The sequence below is a fragment of the Ips typographus genome, linkage group LG5 (genome assembly GCF_016097725.1).
Source record: "Ips typographus isolate SLU linkage group LG5, UJ_Ityp_2.0, whole genome shotgun sequence".
NCBI classification, from domain to species: domain Eukaryota; kingdom Metazoa; phylum Arthropoda; class Insecta; order Coleoptera; family Curculionidae; genus Ips; species Ips typographus.
This window is the reverse complement of record NC_138426.1, coordinates 9,065,832-9,089,346: the sequence shown is the minus strand read 5'-3', so window position 1 is coordinate 9,089,346 and position 23,515 is coordinate 9,065,832. Positions and strand designations below refer to the sequence as shown.

Here is a 23,515-nt window from a genome sequence, read left to right as displayed (position 1 = left end):
CTGTGCGATTGATTTTATTGCAGAAATTGCATAAACTCATTAGTCGTGACACGTCATTGCTTCGTGGTTTGTTTGTAAATTAATTCTATACAAAAAAAATCAATCAAAAGTTTGCAATGCTGAAATTGTATTTATTGCATTGATTAGTGTTTTCAGAATAGAAAAGAAATACTGAAACTAAAGAAGAAAAGTGTTTTCCAGGATTTTCCGTTTCGTTCATTGAACCGAAAGTCCTGCTGGCGAAAATAAAGGAAACTGCTGTATCCGGCTCAAATTTATGAACTCAGAAATCGTGAATAAGTTAATATTAATGCTTAGATGTTATACAAAATTTTTTACTTTTTGGTCTGTTTAAATTCCATAACATACATACAAACACTGAGAACTTTGAAAGCAGGACTATATTCAAAGTAAACCTAGTCAAAATATTCATAATTCATTCTCCTTGTCAAAAAATACGAATATTTAAGAAACGGCTAGAATTAGGCCAATTTTGCAAGAGACGAAAAATGATTAGAATTACTTTATGCACCCAGTGGACTAGATTTTCACCAATTTTAGAAACTTAAAACGATGTAAATGCTGCCAAGTTTACAGGAGGTGAAAGAGCATTTAAAGACGAACATCTTGAACTTTTTTAGGTCCTTGAAACAAGGATATTAAGGATATTAAGAGATATCTTAAAAAAATGTTTTATGGTGTGAGCTTAACAGTCATTTTTTGCTACGAATTATTCTCTAAAACCACGTGATGTCTGTCACTATTGTCAGAATTGTCAAAGTTTACTAGATTTTGCAAGAATTACATTTTAAGACAAGACGATTTTCTGAGATTTAACAATTATTTTGACAATTGTCACTCCATAGTCTAGCTAAATAGTCTTCTGAAATCACGTGACAATTGACAATAACGTCAAAACTGTCAAACCATGCTCAAAAGTTTCAAAAATCAGCGTTTAGAAACGTGTTCTTGCAGTATTTGATATAAAACGTGTTTCTGAGATTTATGACAGTTATTTTGACAATTGTCACGTGACCGCCTAGCTAAATAGTGTTCTACAATCACGTGACAACTGTCACTAACGTCAAAACTGTCAAACATGCTCTAAAGTTGCAAAAATCAGGGTTTAGAAAAGTTTTCTTGCAGTATTTGATATAAAACGTGTTTCTGAGATTTATGACAGTTATTTTGACAATTGTCACGTGACCGCCTAGCCAAATAATGTTCTACAATCACGTGACAACTGTCACTAACGTCAAAACTGTCAAACCATGCTCTAAAGTTTCAAAAATCAAAGTTTCGAAAGGTTTTCTTGCAGTATTTGATATAAAACATGTTTCTGAGAATTATTACAGCTATTTTGACAATTATGACGTGACCGTCTAGCTAAATAGTGTTCTACAATAACGTGACAACCGTCACTAACGTCAAAACTGTCAAACCATGCTCTAAGTTGCAAAAATCAGCGTTTAGAAACGTGTTCTTGCAGTATTTGATATAAAACGTGTTTCTGAGAATTATTACAGTTATTTTGACAATTATCACGTGACCGTTGAGCTAAGTAGTGTTATACAATGACGTGACAACTCTCACTGGCGTCAAAACTGTCAAACCACGCTCTAAAGTTGTAAAAAACATGGTTTAGAAACGTTTTTTTTGCAGTATTTGATATAAAACGTGTTTCTGAGAATAATGACAGTTAATTTGACAATTCTCACGTGACCGTCTAGCTAAATAGCGTTCTAAAACCACGTGACAACTGTCACTAACGTCAAAACTGTCAAACCATGCTTTAAAGTTGCAAAAATCAGGATTTAGAAACGTTTTCTTGCAGTATTTGATATAAAAACGTGTTTCTTTGAATTATTACAGTTATTTCAAAATAGTGTTCTAAAAATCACGTGATTGTGATTTTGATTCTGAGTTAAAGATTTGCAAGGGACAAAACATGTTTAGAAATGCAGCATACATCAAGTTCTATACTGGTTCAACATAACTACTTAGAACAGGGTAAACGCGATCTTCTTGCACTTTTAGATTTTGAAATGGTTTTCTTTTAACTGAATCGTGTTGCGGATTACAGGAGGTAAAACACACATTTTAAGCTTTTTAAGGTCTTTGAACCCTAGAAACAGCGGAGATACAAAGAATTTTCAAAAATTTGATTCAGTTTCGAAAAAAAGTCAAACAGTCGAATATCTCGAAAACTATACTTTTTGATTTAAAGTGGTTGTATTTTGACTTTTTGGATATCCCGTATACGTTTCCTTATGTTGTAGCTTACAGGCAGTGAAAGAGCATTCTAAGGTCTCTGAAACCCTAAAAATGGCAAAAATACAGGATTTCCAAAATTTTGAATACAAATTACCTACAGAAAAAGTAAGAAAAGTCTAATTAGTAAGGGATTAAAAATGTTGAGAACCAACCAGTTCCACACACTTATAACAGGGTAAACGTAGTTACCAAGTTGCGGCTTACATTGTAAGACAAACATTTTGAGGTTTTTTAAAGGTCACTGAAACCCTAAAAATGTCGGGAATATATAAAATATCTGGAAAACGGTTAAAGATACCAAATTTTTCTTTTTGTTTTCTTGGATTTATGCTAATTCTGTAAATGTAATTGCACAACATATTGTTGATTAACTACATTCCTGGAATGTTTCATTCTTAGCTAGTATGACAAGAAAAACGTCACATCACACATAATTTGGCTTTTATCTCTACATTTTTATGCCATAATTAATCTCCTTAATTCTAGACATCTTTCGAAATTTAAGTGGCATAACTTATAATCAGGACGTTGCAAAAGTTTTTAACCTCTTTACCGTTAATTTAAAAACATATTTTGGTTTGGTTTGTAGTTTTATAATATAAAGTTCATATAAAATAGTGTACCAACAGTAATAATTATTACTTTCCTGGCTATACTATCAATTCTGAAATTAACGGAAATGCCCATCTACAATTCAAGTAATTATGACTTATTAAGGAAGTTTGGATCTCTATTTGTTCATTGCGGCAATTCGATCATAGAACATCAATTATTATTGCATTTACGATTGCGAACATAAGATGAAGGCAAACGTTCTTCAGACTATAACAAAAACGTGACGTACCCACTCTACGACTTCCTGAACTTCAAAAAATTTTCCTCGTTCTGACTATACGTTTCTTCCATGTCGTGCCCCGTTCGCAAGACCCCAAAAAAGACATAAAACCGAGCTGAATCTTAAATCTAACCTTAAACTGTCAGAGAGAATAAATTGTACGAAGTGCATTTTAGAAATGCAACGCCGAGTTCGAGATGATAATATGTGAACCTTATTGGTACGTGATGGGGTTCCACCTGTTTAGGATTTTAAGCACATACATCAAGTCCACTCAAATATATGAGCAGATTGAATTACCCGTTAAATTAAACAGAAAGTGAAGGCTATTGAAAGTCTTAAAAGTTGGAAAGTATCATTAGGAAAATCGCAGTAGTAGTCAAAATTAAATAGACATTTCCCTGGTAAAGTACTCTTATTAACGGTTTAGTCACAATACTGTAAGGCTGATGTGTTTGATGATTTGATAGTTTAAATTCCCTGGATTTGCTGAATTACTATACGTAGTAGACTAGAGGAATTAGTATTTTCTTAAATGTCTAGAAATGTCAAAAACAACTACGAGAATTGTAGATTAATTGTGGCCATTTTGGATGACTAGAAAACATTTTTGTAGTCGGTTTATGCAATAATTTACTACTCAGCTGCAAAAAGCTTAGTGTCATCAAACAGTAACATCTATTATTATAATGATTAATTATTTATGTGAATAGACAAATAATTCTAGTCAGTTCATCCTACAATACAACACAACAGTTATCTTATCGTCTTTAAATTGTCAAAATTGACTTCCTAAGGTCTCTTATTGCCTTAGAGCTTTCTAATTTTCTTCAGATTGGCGAAATTTTATTGTGTAAACTTTATTATCGTCTTAAAGCTCTCTTATTGTTTTAAAATTTTCAAAATTGACTTAGTCAACCTTGCTACAGTATTGACGCCTCTTTACTGTCTATATATTGTCAAAATGTGATATTCGAAGCCTTCTTTACTGTCTTTTGAAGCTTTCTTTCTGTCAAATTTTTAATTCATAAGCTTCATTGATGTCTCAAAGCTTTCTGAGTGTCTTCACATTGTCAAAATTTACATCACAAGCATTATAATTGTCTTGAAGTTGTCTTATTATCTTCAGATCGTCAAAATTGACTTTGTAAGGTTTCTTATTGTCTTCAGATTGGCTAAATTAACTTTGTAAGCTGGATTATTGGCTTGAAGTTATCCTATTGTCTTAAAATTTTCAAAATTTATTTCGTAAGGTCTCCTATTGTCTTAAATCTTTCTTATTTTCTTCAGAATGGCAAAATTTGATTGTGTAAACTTTATGATCGTTTTAAAGCTTTCTTATGGTTTTAAAATTTTCAAAATTGACTTAGTCAACCTTGCTACAGTATTGAAGCCTCTTTACTGTCTATATATTGTCAAAATGTGATATTCGAAGCCTTCTTTAATGTCTTTTGAAGCTTTCTTTCTGTCAAATTTTTAATTCGTAAGCTTCATTGATGGCTCAAAGTTTTCTGAGTGTCCACATTCTCAAAATTTACATCACAAGCATTATAATTGCCTTGAAGTTGTCTTATTATCTTCAGATCGTCAAAATTGACTTTGTAAGGTTTCTTATTGTCTTCAGATTGGCTAAATTAACTTTGTAAGCTACATTGTTGGCTTTAAGTTATCCTATTGTCTTCAAATTTTCAAAATTGATTTTGTAAGGGTTCTTATTGTCTACAGTATTGAAGCCTCTTTACTGTCTATATATTGTCAAAATGTGATATTCGAAGCCTTCTTTAATGTCTTTTGAAGCTTTCTTCCTGTCAAATTTTTAATTCGTAAGCTTCATTGATGGCTCAAAGTTTTCTGAGTGTCCACATTCTCAAAATTTACATCACAAGCATTATAATTGCCTTGAAGTTGTCTTATTATCTTCAGATCGTCAAAATTGACTTTGTAAGGTTTCTTATTGTCTTCAGATTGGCTAAATTAACTTTGTAAGCTACATTGTTGGCTTTAAGTTATCCTATTGTCTTCAAATTTTCAAAATTGATTTTGTAAGGGTTCTTATTGTCTTAAAGCTTTCTTATTTTCTTCAGAATGGCAAAATTTGATTTTGTAAACTTCATTATCGTCTTAAAGCTCTCTTATTGTTTTAAAATTTTCAAAATTGACTTAGTCAACCTTGCTACAGTATTGAAGCCTCTTTACTGTCTTTAGATTGTCAAAATGTGATATTCGAAGCATTCTTTACTGTCTTTTGAAGCGTTCTTTCTGTCAAATTTTTAATTCGTAAGCTTCATTATGTCTCAAAGCTTTCTGAGTGTCTTCACATTGTCAAAATTTACACCATAAGCATTATAATTGTCTTGAAGTTGTCTTATTATCTCTAGATCATCAAAATTGACTTTGTAAGGTTTCTTATTGTCTTCAGATTGACTAAGTTAACTTTGTAAGCTACATTGTTGGCCTTAAGTTATCCTATTGTCTTCAAATTTTCAAAATTGATTTCGTAAGGGGTCTTATTGTCTTAAAGCTTTCTTATTTTCTTCAGAATGGCAAAATTTGATTGTGTAAACTCTATTATCGTTTTAAAGCTTTCTTATGGTTTTAAAATTTTCAAAATTGACTTAGTCAAACCTGCTACAGTATTGAAGCCTCTTTACTGTCTTTAGATTGTCAAAATGTGATATTCGAAGCCTTCTTTACTGTCTTTTGAAGCTTTCTTTTTGTCAAAATTTTAATTCGTAAGCTTCATTAATGTCTCAAAGTTTTCTGAGTGCCCACATTGTCAAAATTTACATCACAAGCATTATAATTGTCTTATTGTCTTCATATCGGCTAAATTGACTTTGTGCTAAATAGATAGACAACTGTACAGTGTTGCAAGCTTGAAATTACATTATCAACGTCACGTGTCGTGGCACTTACAATTTCAGCTTTCACAACTGTCTAAATGTGAATTACCAATTCTTTCAAAGTTAATACCACATTTTGAAGATCACGTGACTGTTTCTGACAGACGTTCACAGGCTTTTACAGTGTTGCAAGCTTGAAATTACATTATCAACGTCACGTGTCGTGACACTTACAATTTCAGCTTTCACAACTGTCTAAATGTGAGTTGGAATAAATTGCAGACTATTAAAATTAGGTATATGACATACTTAATAAAAGTTCTTCGAAAAATCTATAAGAATATAACATACGAATAATGCACAGGGTGTTCCATTTAAAAAAGTCGAGACTTCTTAAGTTGAATTAGTCAAACTAGGTTTTAAAAAATTGAACGCCCTGTAGCATCTAACGCAAATTTGGATAAATCTTTTTTGTCGACGCTGTAGAACGTCTGTTCGTTTCTACCTTTAGAAACAATTTTCCATCAGAGTAAAAACTAAAATTTGTCTGAAAAAAATTAAATATTAAAAAAAAAATAATAACTTTTTTTAAAAATTTCATTTAGAAATGTGTTAAAAACTAGGGGGTTCTGTTTAAAAAAAATAATATTTTATCTGCCACGCCTTTATGAACCACCCTGTAGGTATACCCGAAAGTAATTTTAAACTATGAGTCTCAATATTCTCTAAAACTTTTGTATTTCTCGAAACAAATGAGATAATGAACTTTACTCTATCGTTGACTCACCCTGTACATGATCAACATGGGCGTAAATAAACGATTTAGTGTGTTTTGTCATGATTTATCTATATTTTACGTCTACCAGATACTGTTTCTGTAGGGTTTTTAACGACCACGCTAACCTACATCGAGTCTGGTTCATTAGAGATGCATCAATTCTACTTCACAATTACTGCGTTTTCCAATCGTGACTGGCTTCTTAAGCTTGTGCCACTCTTGTGATTTAATTTACGTCCCAATGTGTGAAGACTTTCCATTTTACTACAACTAGTGCCCTTAGTCGAAAAACCAGCAGACTTAGCCTAAAGCGGCAACGAGAACGAACTTCACCTACTTGGTAAACCAATGTGGGTCGTTTGTAAATAAGCTATAAAAATACAGTTTTCTTTCAGCCCAGTGCAATGGTTTGATACTACCATTGCTTTTACTGATGGTAAGAGATAAAGTAATTGCAAGAATAAATAATGGTAATTGTGTGTACGGTAATTATTTTTCATCGAGAGTCGGTTTTGTTAACACGATTTCGCTAAAAATATTGAAAATTTGTTTTAGTTTCAAGTGTTTAAAATGGTACGTTCATTTGGTTGTCCCTATTTTTCATTAAATATTTGGTTCTGGCGCCACGTATAACACAGCAACATCAAAAGGAAATGAGCAATTTACTGCCAGTATTAACTGCATCGCACTACTCGTATTTGCTTAGAAGTTAGTTTTAATTTCCCCTCTAATACTAGCTCTACTTTAGTCAGACAACGGTGATCAGGTTGAAATAATAATGGCAAAAAGAATAATATTCTGATTACAGGATTGTAGTACACAATCGAATGCTTTAGTGAGATCATGGAAAAACTGCTCAATTAAAAATGACTGTGAGAAAACTTCTCTTCTGTAAATGACTTACACAGACATGGACTAAATTAGAAACAAGATTTTGGAAATAAGTACATGTGAAAGCAAAACCTATAAAAACCACTGAAGCTGAAGATTTTAAGAAAGGTTGGAACATCTTTGAGGTGTCTAGAAAGCACTAGAGAATATCAGAAATCATTCCTCGAAGGATAAGAGTACAAATTCTTGAAGAACTGTCTGAAGATGATTTAGTTTATTCTGGTCCAGGCAAAATTCCAAAAACTCTTTGATTAGTCTTAAAAACTTGGAACATACGAAACCTTCTGAACTTGTTTTTACTGAAAACTTACTGAAGAAGGTGTTAAGAGCTGGAAAACCTGTAGCATGGAACTTGGAAATTCACAGTTTTTGTAGCAAATACACTATTCTTTTGTTGTAACTGAGTATTTTTTGCTTCTTGGTGAATTAATTCTGCAATTATCAAATCAAAAATGACAAAGATTATTAAAGGTCAAAAAGCAGCAAACTCTAAGAAAAATCATATTTAAAGTTTCAAGGCATGTTTTGTACTAATTTTAGTTTACCTGCTAACAAAACCGTAAAAGCAAAATACTACAATGTTGAGAAAACTGACCTACATATACTAAAAATCAAACAAAATTGGTGTGACATCACAAAGTTTTACCAAAAATGAGGAATTGTAGAAAATTTGCTTTACCTATAGTCTATTTTATAAACTAGGAGGAGTGAATGTAAATTAGGTTGGCAATAATGATTGAATGTGATTGGTCAGTTGGCGGTATGATTTACACAGCAGAAATCATAGCCGTTTTCTAAGTTTTCTTTCGGTTTGTGATTTCGGATCCGAACGAGTTATGACTCAAACGTCACGTGACCACCATGTGATTTTAAAATTGTTGGTTTGGATCCGAAATTATGGGTGGAAAGAAAGCGTCTAATGTCACTCAAACTCACAAATCAAATCTAGGGATTTTGTTTGGTAACTTTTGTTTGTGTATGTCAGGCTTCTTCATTCGCTCCTCTTAGTTTTAAAATAGACTATAATAAATCTAGTTTACTAATTTTTAAAACAGTAAACTATATTTTGATGGACACGTGACTGTTGTTGACAGATGTTCATGGGCTTTTACAGTGTTGCAAGCTCGAAATTGCCTTATCAAAGTCAAATGATATGTCTCTTACATTCTAAATTTCTACAACAGTCTAAATTTAATTTACCAATTTTTCAAAGGTAATACTACATTTTGAAGATCACGTGACTGTTTTTGACAGACTTTCATGGGCTTTTACAGTGTTGCAAGCTCGAAATTACATTATCAACGTCACGTGTCGTGGAACATACCATTTCAGCTTTCTCAACTGTCTAAATGTGAGTTACAAATTTTTCAAAATTTATACTAGATTTTGAAGATCACGTTACTGTTTTTGACAGACTTTCATGGGCTTTTACAGTGTTGCAAGCTCGAAATTACATTATCAACGTCACGTGTCGTGGAACATACCATTTCAGCTTTCTCAACTGTCTAAATGTGAGTTACAAATTTGTCAAAGTTCATACTAGATTTTGAAGATCACGTGACTGTTTTTGACAGATGTTCATGGGCTTTTAGAGTGTTGCAAGCTCAAAATTGCATTGCTAACATCACGTGACGTGACAATTACAATTTCAGCTTCCACAACTGTCTAACTTTGATTGAGCAAATTTTTACAGTTCAAACCATTTTGCATGTGTCTGTTTTGACAGGTGTCAACTGGCCTTTACAGTGTTGCAAGCTCAACAATTAGATTATAAAAGCCACGTGGCGTGTCTTTTTTTTGTTTTTGATGTTACCCAAAAATCAAACTAAATACAAATCTTATAGATATTTGTCTTTACAAAAACATATTTTCGATTTTTGAAATAGGACCAATTTTTCATTTTTGTTATTTGGATTTTAATTCAAATTCTAGGCTTACTTGATGTAAAATGTCTGTATCGATATTCAACTGTTTCCACTTAAAAAGAAGAAAAATTGGTCATCCTGTTTATATAATCGAAAGCAGTTTTATTACTGAATTTGGGACACGTGGTATATTAACACAAATATTTACAGTATTCGTATTTTCTAATATTTTCCTAAATTTCAATTATTTTACAAACAGTTGAACATTAATACAATTTACAACCAAGTAGGCTTGGAGTTTGACGTAGAAATCAAAAATTAAAAAAAAGGTCATCGTATCTAAAAAATCAAAAGTTTGGTTTTTGGTCACTAGGAAATGTCTGTAAGGTCAAAATTAGCTTGAAACAAAGCAGTAAAACAATAGATTTTTGCAAACATATTGCAAATGATGTCATGCAAAAATGGACTAAAACGACATTAAATGATTAATTTCAAGAAAATCAAATGTGACATACTTTAATTATCTCCGTATTTTTCTTCTGTAAAAAATTAGAAACTTATAGATTGCCTCTTCAAAGAAAATTAAGAAGAGAAGAAAGGAGATAACACCAGAAGTTCATACTTGGAGCCCATGTAACTTCCATAAAGAGCTTTAAGTTAGAAAAGGAGCTAGAATAAGAATTTTCAAGAAACTCACTATTATCGTTATCCAATCATTCAATGATTGCTGAATAATAATTAAAAGTATTATAAAAGCTGAAGTTATTCTGTGTTTTTTTTTTAATTGGTGGGTAAATAATTAAAACCAGTTAGAATCACAGCAAATATATAAATATTATTATTCCATAGATAGTAATAATATAACCTCTACTTAAATATTATTATAAATTTACAAATGTTTAAAATTCCAAACTGTGCATTATTATAATAAGGTAATTTAGTGATTATTTACCGTTACACTTATATACTTTTTGATAAAATTGGATTTTTGGTTTAAAACATACTCCCGGTATATTATTATTAAAATTAAGTCACCACACATTACAACAATACTTACATTACTACCTAGATTAGTACAATAATTACCTAAAAAAGTACGATTCATAATTTAAAAAACACTTACTTGAATGGACATTAATCATTTTCAAACACACATGGTGCATGCACAAAGAGAAAAATCAATGATTTATTATCGTCATTTTTTAAGTTTATTGCTATGCGACGTACGTTGAATTTTTTACAGAAGGTAATTTGAAAAGTGATTATAATTACAAAATACGGAACCAACAAAACGTTTTGATCTACTCTACCATTTGTACCCGATTGCCCGAACTTTATGTGATTAATAATTGAAAAAAGAAAACGTTGTGCATTTACAGTTAAATGTAAAAAATGACCTGAAACTTTCTATAACCATTCAAGTTGTCTGTTTTCCAGACTGAACAACAATTTTTAGCTAGTTTCAAATACAACTAGAGCGAAAGAAGCCTGATATAAGTTTTGATTACTTCCTTAAATACTAACTTATTACTCGATCAATACTATTATTCATTTGTCAAGTTTAAGTCACCTTAAAAATAAGCGTATTCAGGTTCTAGTCTCCAAAGCTCCACTTCTTGAGTATTTTGCTCAAAACAAAGTAGGTTAACTTTTTGTTCCCAAAAAGCTTGTAATGGAGGTTTATGGTGTAAAAACATAAAACTGCATGTGCACTTTCCTGTCGCCCATCATCAATCAAAAAGCCATATAAAATCACGTTTTGGTGCCAGTGGTTCTGACGATTTATTACCTATTGTATTGTGAATTCAGACATGTCATTTATGTGGTTATTAAACGATTTCACCCAAATCGACAAGTCGTTTTTAGTTCACTGAACTTATTGATAATTGATGGGTTTGTATTTTTTGAGTTGAGTAAAGCATTAAAAAAACTGTACCAAACACTTTGGTTCTTCTGTTTAAGTAAGTTTTTTGTAAATGTAGGTTTCTCCAGTGAATCAAGTTTCTTTGGCTTAAATCTACAAATTCTTACCTGGTTGTACCAGAAACCTCCAAGCCATAGAAAGGTTCTGGTTCTGTAAATTCCAACCCTTTTCTCATTCTTCTTCTTCTCAACTTTCTGATTGGTTTTGGTGGTTATTATCATGTTAAACGTAAATTGAAAGTTTCTTCTAATTTTTTCTTTGGACAATCAAGAGTATTATGACAAAAAATTCCAATTTCCATTCCAATGGTTTATAAGATATTAAAAATATGAAATAATTATTTTGGAGCCAAGTTTATCCACTATTTTTGAAAGTATAATAACTCGATTGCCTTTGAAATTAGTTAAGATTTTCTTTAATTTAATTTTTTTTTTTCACTTACAAGCCTAAATTGAGTTTGATTACTTTTGTCCCTAACCCCGTATAAAGTGAAAGTTCGACACTGAAAAAATTACAGGGGGTAGTTCAATAAGTTTAGAAACTTTCTTGTCCCTTTACTTTTTCTTCTCAGACTTACAGTTTTGCGGTAAAAAAATCCATAAGTTAATTACAGTATAATAGTTAAATTTCTTTAAGCAAAAATTCACAAAATACAAACTCTACTATCAAATTTTCCAGTTTCACCTAAGGAACAGCTGTCAAATTTGGTACAGATACTGTTCTAGATTAGATTGACAGCTGTCAAAAATGTAAAGTTTCTTTTTTAAATTGCAGTAGTTAATAGTTACTTCTTTAGTGCTAAAATAGCAAAAATGTACAATACAAACTCTGTTAACAACTTTTCCAGTTTTACTTAAGTGACAGCCGTCAAATTTGGTACAATTACTGTTCTAGGTTAGGTTGACAGCTGTCAAGTTTGGTACAAGTATTCTTCTAGGTTAGGTTAAGTCAAATATGTCAGCATCTTTCAATTTTGTCAGTTTCTAAGATATTAATCATTAAAACCATGCCTGCACGTCTAAATGGTTGGTATTCTATTGGAAGCAACTCAATTATTACCATTTCCAGTTTCACTAAAGTGACAGCTCTCAAATTTGGTACAATTACTGTTCTGGGTTAGGTTGACAGCTGTCAAAAATGTCAGCTGTTTTAAACGCAATACTTTTTGAGATATCGATCTTCCAACTTTCCAGTTTTACAAAATTGACAGCTGTCAAATTTGGTACAGTTTCTATTCTATGAAGGGCTGATAGCTGTCAACAATGTCAGTTTTCTTTAAATGCAATATTTTTTGAGATATCGGTCATTAACATGCCTAGATTCTCGGCAGTCGTCTGGAAGCCACTATACTTTCAAAATTTCCAGTTTCACAAAAATGACAGCTGTCAAATTTAGTACAATTATTCTTCTAGGTGAGGTTCAGGGCTGTCAAATATGTCAGCTTTTTTCAATTTTGATTTTGATTTCCCTACAAGAGCACGAAAATAGTGTTTTGTCCTTAAAGGAAGGGAAATATTTGCTTAATAAAGTTTGGTATAGGAAAAGTGTGTTGAGGTCAGCTAATTGGCAAAACTCGAGGAAATGTCATGAAACAAAAATTGTAGAAAATGTAATTTTTTACAAAAATCGTGTTTTTTCCCTGACCACCCTGTAGAGTAATAAAAAAAATCAAAAGTTTGGCATCCATATTAATCAGTTGACGTAAGGGAAATTTGACTGGAAACTCCAGGGATCCTGATATATTTAGACACTTTTTTGATATCGATCACGTGACCAACTGTCAAATGACGTCAGAATAGCCTCACCCTGATAATAGAGACTTATCCCAGGTAAGTCAGCGATGTTGTCAGTTGTAACGTCAAATTATTTAAGTTGAAAGAGAATAGGCTTCAGTGGTAAATATCTCAAAAATTGAAGATGTTCAGTGATATCCTGGCGTAAAAAACAAAAAAATACCTTTTTCAAGACCACACAAGAAAAACAGGCATATTTCTCCATTTTCCATTTCAATACCTTTTATAAAAGTGGTGCTTTAATTAAAACGGTAGCAAAATAACTCAGGCATGGAACTTGTAAGAGACATACAAATAAAACCAAACGGGACATTTGTAACAATAATTCTAATACACACTGATCAGGTACCGTAAATGGTACTTAACCAGGCCTAACAAAGGCACAAAACTTGGTCAATTGGTTAATGGTGTTGATATCCTGTTAAAAGTCTCGAGAAACGTTTTACTACTCAAAACAAAAGTTGTTCCCATCAACTTGAAAAACTGTGGATCGTATGAATTAAATTTCAACTTTCCACACGATAATTTATTTGGCAAACTGCGATAAAAAGTGGCAACAACCTTTAAAGTATGCGCGTGTCGCGTGTCGGACGTATTTAACTAGATCGCGCAGATGATACGTGCTTTGGCTCATTTCTGTTGCAAATAATACGATTTTACCATTGCAAATCGTTTACGTTTTACTATAAATGGGTTTCTAGGTTGCCCGACGCTTGTTTCTAGTTCTTTGCCATTCTTTTTCGTCGGTTCACACGCTCAATTTACAATTAATAGCCTTATAATCGTAGTAATACTGATGATTTTACACAAAAGTACAATGTTTAAGCTTAAAACTACGAATACTATACACTATATTAGTTATTAGTAGGTTTTTCGTGTGTTTGTTTCAGTGTATTTTTACATAAATTATCCCAAATTTAATCATAAAAAATTAGATAATTTTTTATGGTCACGTGACTGGTTTGACAGGTGTCAACTGACCTTTACAGTGTTCGAAACTTAAAAATTGGATTTTCAAAGTTACGTGACATGTCGTACATTTTCAACATTTGCAAGTGGCTAAATTTGATTTAGCAAATTTTCACAGTTTAAACTATTTTTGAATGGCCACATGACCGTCTTGACAGGTGTCAAATGGCCTTTACCGTGTTGCAAACCCAAAAGTTAGAATATCAAAGTCAAGTGACGTGTCTTTCGTAATTTCAACTGGCTAAAATTAATTTATCAAATTCTCAACGTTTAGACTACATTTTAACAGTCACGTGACTATTTTTGACAGATGCCAACGGGCTTTTACAGTGTTGTAAGATTAGAATTGCATTATCAACGTCACGTGACGTGGATTTTACAACTTTCTCAACTTTTGCAACTGTCTAAATTTAATTTACCAAACTTTCAACTTTTAAGCTGCATTTTAATAGTCACGTGACTGTTTTTATAACGTCTGTTTTGACAACAGTCAACAGGCCTTTACAGTGTTGCCAGCTCAAAATTACATTATCAAAGTCACGTGATGTGTCTAATTCAATTTCAACTTTTGCCACCGTCCATATTTAATTTACCAAACTTTCAACTTTTAAGCTACATTTTAATAGTCACGTGACTGTTTTCGTAACTTTGGTTTTGACAGCCGTCAACAGGTCTTTACAGTGTTGCCAGCTCAAAATTACATTATCAAAGTCACGTGATGTGTCTTATTCAATTTCAACTTTTGCCACCGTCTATATTTAATTTACCAAACTTTCAACTTTTAAGCTACATTTTAATAGTCACGTGACTGTTTTTGTAACTTTTGTTTTGACAACAGTCAACAGTCCTTTACAGTGTTGCTAGCTCAAAATTACATTCTCAAAGTCACGTGATGTGTCTTATACAATTTTAATTTTTGCAACTGTCTATATTTAATTTAACAAATTTTCAACGTTCAAACTACCTCTTAGAATCACCATAGTGTTTTGACAGGTGTCAACTAGCTTTTACAGCGTTGCAAGCTCAAAATCTAGATTAGAAGTCACGTGACATGCGTCTCTTATAATTTCAACTTTTGCAACTGTCTAAATTCAATTTAGCATAAAGTACATTCTTCTGTAACTTGTCAAAATGAAAATTACTGTCTAAAAATGAGTTGTCAAGCATACATTAACGTTTTGGCTATAAAAACTAGTGGCTAACAGCCAAACTAAGCACTATTAAGCAATTTCAAGCTATCACTGCTACTTACAAAGCTGGAAATTGCTTGGAAACTTAATAATTGAAAGTCATAATGCAGCAAGCAATAGTGAGAAGTTAAGTCAAGGTTTTTTTGACAGAAACTGCTTTAATACCACAACAACTAGTTGCTAGAAGTCAATGTAATTACTTTCTAGATATTGCTGATACTTACTAAGCTGAAAATTGCTGGAAATTGCTTGAAAACTCGTAATTAAAAACCGTAATGTACTAAGTAATAAAGGAGAAGTTAAGTTAGAGTTTGTTGACAAAAACTGCATTTATACCATAACAACTAGTTGTTAGTAGTCAAAGTAATTGCTTTCTAGTTATTGCTGATACTTACCAAGCTGGAAATTCATTGAAAATTCGTAATTAAAAGCCAGCAGTATTAAAGTAATGAAGGAGAAGTTAAGTAAAATTGTTTTTGACAGAAACTATCTTAACCTAATAAAAACTAGCTGATAGCAGTCAAAGTAGTCACTTTCCAGCTGTTACTTACCAAGCTGGAAATTGCTTGAGTAATTGCAATTGACAGCTTCTACTTCAGTTTATTAGGATCAACTGGCTTAAATCAACATAATCTGGCTGCAATAAATAGTCCAAGAAAGCAATTTTACTTATCAAGCTAGCAAATGTTTGAATATGTAGTAATTGGAATCCACAGGACAAGGATGTGATAAGAAATATCAATGAATCAAGCATAGTTCAGTTTAAGGGCATTAACTGGTGTAACACTATGATTGCATACAGTAAAAGCAAGCAATTTTAAGCAATTTCAGTTACAAAAGCTGAAAATTGCTTAGCAAGTTAATCTGAGATGCTGTAATACAAGTACGTATTAAGAAACATTGACTTTTCCAAGTAGTTTTCTCAATTTTTTGAGTTCCTTGGATTGTAAGCCATTCGACATTATTTCCAGCAGTTTCAGTTACTTTTCAAACCTCAGACCATGGCCCTGGACCGTGTAATAGAAAATCACATTGTAAGGCTGTATTAAATAATATATCAACTATACTTGAGTATTTTAGAATTAACTGCCTAAAATACAGGAAAACCTGACTGCTAACAGATAAAAAAGCAATTTCTGTTACTTATAAAGTTGAAAACTGCTTTGGTCGTTGCGCCAAAAGGCCAGAATACAAGGAAGAATTCTAAAAAATGAAATAAAAAATTCTAATATCTAATTTTTAGGTATTTTAGCAAAAGTTCTAGTTAGAATAACTGAAAACTAAGACTAGATCAAGCATATGACATTAATGCAGAAACTAATTTTTGTTTCCAACTCTTCACATTTTTTGACTTTTATATTAACTTCACAATAAATTTCTATGAACAGCTTCAAATTGCAATAGCTTGCTACTGTAAGTATTGAAGAAAAATCACCATAATCAGTCCAGTTACACTGAAACTAACACAGAAAACATCCTAAAAGTTCATCTCCATTTGTTAAAGCTTTACCTCGCTTCGGCCAACGTTTCTGCACATGACAGAATGGCCGTTTTTTTTTTATAATTATTAAAATCCCTAAATCTAGTTTCTAAGACATGGACCCGACTTGATTAAACATTACGCTAACATTTAACACACGGATATTGCGAAGGATAAGATTATGCTGCTACATTTACCTACCAAATCCATTAAAAGTTTATAACCAACTGGAAAAAATTAAGTTAGTAATGGTTGACAGTTAGTTGACTAAAAAGCTCAAGTTTTGATACAGTTTTTTTTTAAAATAACAGTCGAATATACAAAAAAAAGTATACAAAAAAGCGTTACACTTACATGATTAACCTAAGCTAAGAAATATCCGGAAATAACACCCTGTACTCTGATATAACATTGATAAGGGTTTTTAAGCGTAATTTATTTTGATACATTCAATTCCAAAACTCCATTCTCCATTCAAAAACCTCTAAAAATATGCCTCATCATTAATTCCTTCTTAAAACTAGTAACTAAAGTATTTTGAAGACTTTTGAGTATAAGGACTAAACACTGGGTAGATTGTCGTTAACAACCGAACTGTAAAGTTGCTTTTGATTGGTCTAAAACAAATTTGTTAACATCAATAAAACTAAACAGTAAGGAACTCGAAACCTAAAACGTTTTTTTTTTTTTGGTTTACAGGACGTGCAAGTTTTCACATGACTTTGATTTGCTATCTCTTGCCCACACTTTACCCAGCAGGCTTCTCACTTTTAGACTGGCTGATGTTCTGCTCCCTGAAAAAAATAGAAAACTTAAATCAGTTGATGATTGATTTACAAAAATAAGACAGCTTTTGCTTCGTTTAAAGACTTTTACTATAGTGCGTTCAAGGCAAAAATAACTGTTACAAAGCAACTTTTACTTACACAATTCAGTTAACTGAAGTAAATCATTAAATGCGTACCTCGATATTTTTTCGGTGAGTTTTGTGCGCTTGCTGCTGTCGGTGTAACGGTACCACTAACAGGCGACCGGTTCCGATGCAGGTTCTTTTTCGACGAGCTTCGTTTCCGGAACAAGTCGCGCGATCTCTCGGGATTCTCCAATTTCAGTCGAATTTGCGTCAAGATTCCAACCAGAAGCTCGTCCACGTTGTGGTTGATACCGACAGAGGTCTCTATGTACTTGCAGTCGTAGGCTGTTGCCATTGCTTTACCTTCTGCAAAACAATTAGAGTGATTTAGGTGAGGAGTTTTCAAATAAAAAATTAAACTAGTACAACAACTAGAAACCACTAAGCTACTCAATCGTACACAATGAATAACAAGATTTCGCTTTTGCTCTCGTACAAAAATCTCTTTCAGCGTTTTTGAGATATTTGAAAAAACTAGTTGCACGGTACTTTGACTGAATTTTTCAAAACCAAACACTTGAATTTTGAAATCTGATTACTTTCGCCATTTTTTGACTTACTGGGTACGTGAGCCACTTAAAATGAAGCTTATTCAGTCTAATTTCCTGCAATACCAATCATTCAATCGGTTTCTGTCATATATATACAGGGTGTGGCAAATTACAGAGTCGTGTTTGTTTGTCGATACCTCGCGCCCCTTAGGAGCTTTGGCGCGTTTTTAAATTTACGTAACCGGATTCTACGGTTAGTTCTAAACATTTTTGTTTTCTTGCAAAACTATCGTATCTTTACCCGTTTTCGGGATATTTGACAAAAAACAGTGTCATGGTTAGTTGGACTAAATCTATCAAAAACGGACATTTGAATTTTCAAAATTGAGTATCTTCGCCATTTCTTCGACTTCCAGCGTACGAAAACCACTCAAAATAAAGCATTTTCAGTCTATTTTTCTGCCATACCAGTCACTCTATCGGTTCCTGTCACATATATACAGGGTGTGACAAATTACAGGACTGTAATTGTTTGTCGGCCGCTGACAGCCCTTAGGGGCTTTGGTTCTTTATCAAAAGTTACATAACCAGATTCCACGGTAAATTCGGAACAATTTTTCTCTCCTGGAAAATCCTCGTATCTTTAACCGTTTTCGAGATATTTAACAAAAACAAGTTGCACAGTTACATTCACCACAACTTTGGAAATAAACACTGGAATTTTAAAAATTGAATAACTTGGTCATTTTTTGACTTACAAGGTACGCAAACAACTCAAAATAAATCTCTTTCAATCCTCTTTCCTGCCATACCAGTCACTCTATCGGTTCCTGTCACATATATACAGGGTGTGGCAAATTAGAGAAACATGTTTATTCACCGACCCCTGACGCCCCTTAGGAACTTTGGTGCGTTTTTAAAGTTACATAATCAAATTCTACAATTAATTCTGACCAATTTCGTTCTCCTGAAACGTTTTCGTATTTTTAACCGTTTTCGAGATACTCAACAAAAACATGTTGCACGGTTACATTCATCACAACTTTGGAAATAAACACTGGAATTTTCAAAATTGAATAACTAGGCCATTTTTTGACCTACAAGGTACGCAAAACCCTCAAAACAAACCTCTTTCAATCCTCTTTCTTGCCATACCAGTCAATCTATCGGTTCCTGTCATATATATACAGGGTGCGGCAAATTAGAGGAAAAATTTCATTCAGCGGCGCCTGACGCCCCTTAGGGACTTTGGCGCGTTTTTAAAGTTACATAATCAAATTCTACAATTAATTCTGACCAATTTCGCTCTCATGAAAAATTCTCATATCTTTAACCCTTTTCGAGATATTCAACAAAACCAAGTTGCACGGTTACATTCACCACAACTTTGGAAATAAACACTGGAATTTTAAAAATTGAATAACTTTGTCATTTTTTGACTTACAAGGTACGCAAACCACTCAAAATAAATCTCTTTCAATCCTCTTTCCTGCCATACCAGTCACTCTATCGGTTCCTGTCACATATATACAGGGTGTGGCAAATTAGAGAAACATGTTTATTCACCGACCCCTGACGCCCCTTTGGGACTTTGGCGCGTTTTTAAAGTTACATAATCAAATTCTACGATTAATTCTGACCAATTTCGCTCTCCTGAAAAATTCTCATATCTTTAACCCTTTTCGAGATATTCAACAAAACCAAGTTGCACGGTTACATTCACCACAACTTTGGAAATAAACACTGGAATTTTAAAAATTGAATAACTTTGTCATTTTTTGACTTACAAGGTACGCAAACCACTCAAAATAAATCTCTTTCAATCCTCTTTCCTGCCATACCAGTCACTCTATCGGTTCCTGTCACATATATACAGGGTGTGGCAAATTAGAGAAACATGTTTATTCACCGACCCCTGACGCCCCTTTGGGACTTTGGCGCGTTTTTAAAGTTACATAATCAAATTCTACGATTAATTCTGACCAATTTCGCTCTCCTGAAAAATGTTCGTATTTTTAACCGTTTTCGAGATACTCAACAAAAACATGTTGCACGGTTACATTCATCACAACTTTGGAAATAAACACTGGAATTTTCAAAATTGAATAACTAGGCCATTTTTTGACCTACAAGGTACGCAAAACCCTCAAAACAAACCTCTTTCAATCCTCTTTCTTGCCATACCAGTCAATCTATCGGTTCCTGTCATATATATACAGGGTGCGGCAAATTAGAGGAAAAATTTCATTCAGCGGCGCCTGACGCCCCTGAGGGACTTTGGCGCGTTTTTAAAGTTACATAATCAAATTCTACAATTAATTCTGACCAATTTCGTTCTCCTGAAACGTTTTCGTATTTTTAACCGTTTTCGAGATACTCAACAAAAACATGTTGCACGGTTACATTCATCACAACTTTGGAAATAAACACTGGAATTTTCAAAATTGAATAACTAGGCCATTTTTTGACCTACAAGGTACGCAAAACCCTCAAAACAAACCTCTTTCAATCCTCTTTCTTGCCATACCAGTCAATCTATCGGTTCCTGTCATATATATACAGGGTGCGGCAAATTAGAGGAAAAATTTCATTCAGCGGCGCCTGACGCCCCTTAGGGACTTTGGCGCGTTTTTAAAGTTACATAATCAAATTCTACAATTAATTCTGACCAATTTCGCTCTCATGAAAAATTCTCATATCTTTAACCCTTTTCGAGATATTCAACAAAACCAAGTTGCACGGTTACATTCACCACAACTTTGGAAATAAACACTGGAATTTTAAAAATTGAATAACTTTGTCATTTTTTGACTTACAAGGTACGCAAACCACTCAAAATAAATCTCTTTCAATCCTCTTTCCTGCCATACCAGTCACTCTATCGGTTCCTGTCACATATATACAGGGTGTGGCAAATTAGAGAAACATGTTTATTCACCGGCCCCTGACGCCCCTTTGGGACTTTGGCGCGTTTTTAAAGTTACATAATCAAATTCTACGATTAATTCTGACCAATTTCGCTCTCCTGAAAAATGTTCGTATTTTTAACCGTTTTCGAGATAGTCAACAAAAACATGTTGCACGGTTCATTCACCACAACTTTGGAAATGAACACTGGAATTTTCAAAATTGAAAATTGAATAACTTGGCCATTTTTTGACTTACATGGTGCGTAAACCAATCAAAATAAAGCACTTTCAATCCTCTTTCCTGCCATACCAGTCACTCTATCCGTTCCTGTCATATACATACAGGGTATGGCAAAATATAGGACCATGTTTGTTTCTCAGCTCTTGACGGTCGGAAAATTACATAACCAGTTTCTACGGTTAATTCTCAACAATTTAGCCCTCCTGCAAAATTCTCGTATTTTGAACCGTTTTCGCGATATTCGACAACAACCAGTTGGCCAAAAATTTCAAAACCGACATTAGATTTTTCAAAATTGAATAACTCTGCCATTTTTTGACTTACAGATTACTCTAACCACTCAAAATAAAGCTCTTTCAATCCTCTTTCTTACTATAACACTCACTCAATCGGTTCATATCCTATATGGACAGTGTGTGGCAAAATTGTATATCATCTAAACCAAAAGCAGCATTGGATTTGATTAAAAAGCAATTCGGAGATGTAACTTTTCCTTCTTTTTTAAAGTAATTTCTATCATTCTAGTAAACTCTTCTTCGTTTGGTTTTGAAACATTCTTAAAATGATTTGAAGCGTATCAGTAAGCGACCAGGCCTAAATTCAGCACGCCCTAGTGGATATTATCCCCAAAGGGTCTCCTTATGTCACCCTCCTAAAAAAAAGGGTCCCTGTATCTAATATCCCTGTAAGCTTTATCATAGCTTTTTTTTGCTCTGTTGAAATCGGTTCACGCATAAATAAATTAATAAGTAAATTCCCATGTGCAATTTAGATAGCTTGGGAAAACAGCAGGTTTTTGTTATGTTTTCCATTAAAGCGAATAAATTGCAGCATTTCTATTTTACCTTTAAAATTAACGAATTATCGTTTACGGACAAATAAAACACGTAAATAAAATATTTAGGTTCGGTGTTAGCGACAACGGATTGGTATTTCGTTTTCAGCGATCCCGACAATTTTGTAGAATGACGTCTTTATATTGCAGTTTCCAATCCAATTTTATTGAAACAGGGATGGGTATTGAATTTTAAGTAGTTTGAATTTTAGATGATTATTGGGCAAGTTGGTGCAATTGCCTTTGGAGTAGTTTGTGAATAAAATATAGTCCGTGCTCGGTTTAGTATTGAATTTTGAAAAAAACAAGATTACACACTGAAACATGTTGATTTTAGTCTGTTTAGTTATCAATTTTTTTGTAATTGTATGTGGGTAGTACATACAGTTTGAAGAATTGTTACATTCTAAGGCTTATTCTTAGTTTCCTGTTTTTTGCATAACTTGCAGCATATTTTCCATCTTCCAATGAAACCATCTTTTGCATAGTCAAAATCAGTGACCCTCAAACAAATGAAAGCAAACTTCAAACAGTTGATTGGCTATGACGTTTCCATGTGGATGAATAAGCTGTTCGTATTTAGTGCACCAAATAACTGAAATTACAGATAACATCATCAAGTCAAAGGATCCCAGCGCAACGTAATTTAATTAGAAACTAACGTTTGATATGCTTCGATAAACAGATCCCGGAGTGATGAATGGGAAATAACTATCGTAAATCACGCTTTACCTCAATTAAGCCTGTCAGAAACAATTTTAATCCCACTGATCCGTTGAATTTTCAAAACTGCCAGATTTTCCGCCTTTCGGTGAGTGTTTTCAGACAGCGACTGCAACCAACACAATAACAATTTATCCGGCAGCTATAACGGTTCTTTCAGACAAGAATCCAGCGAAGAGAGCCCCGGCATAATAATTATTCTCTCCGGGGGGATTTAGCCCAAGTCACAGGGAGCTTTCAAACTTTTCATTAAAACGGTCTGAACTCCGGAAAAGGGAGAGCAGGGCAGATCATGGTTGTTAAATATATGATAAAGATATAGTCGTCTGGACTAAGCAGTTTCACTTAAAGCCATGTCATGAACAAAGGATGCTGTAAATTGCTATAAAAGTCTCGTATTTTGCTTCAGATAAAGTGAACAAAAGTTTAATGTCTGTCTGATGTCAACCTAATAAAAGTATTTCGAAATGACTAGTTTTTCAAGTCTAGTCCACGAATTTTAAGTATTTTCTTGTTTTAAGTGATAGTTTACGACTTATACAAGGTAATTCAAATTCGACC

At 33.1% G+C, this 23,515-nt stretch overlaps 1 protein-coding gene across 4 annotated transcripts in view; it reads right to left on the bottom strand.

The window, feature by feature from the left end:
• Positions 1 to 17,123: 17,123 nt before the first annotated feature.
• The window catches only part of Rgk1 (Rad, Gem/Kir family member 1), a 127,515-nt gene continuing 121,123 nt past the window's right edge, over positions 17,124 to 23,515 (bottom strand). For 3 of the 4 annotated variants that reach the window (XM_081980544.1, XM_081980542.1, XM_081980545.1), the window contains 2 exons: positions 17,807 to 18,061; positions 17,124 to 17,636 (listed from right to left, as the gene is read on the bottom strand). In XM_081980544.1, coding sequence (XP_081836670.1) covers positions 17,536 to 17,636; positions 17,807 to 18,061 — 356 coding nt within the window. In that variant the 3' untranslated portion in view covers positions 17,124 to 17,535. Of the gene's footprint in view, positions 17,637 to 17,768; positions 18,062 to 23,515 lie in introns of all 4 variants that reach the window. The other variant, XM_081980543.1, reaches the window with a different exon arrangement.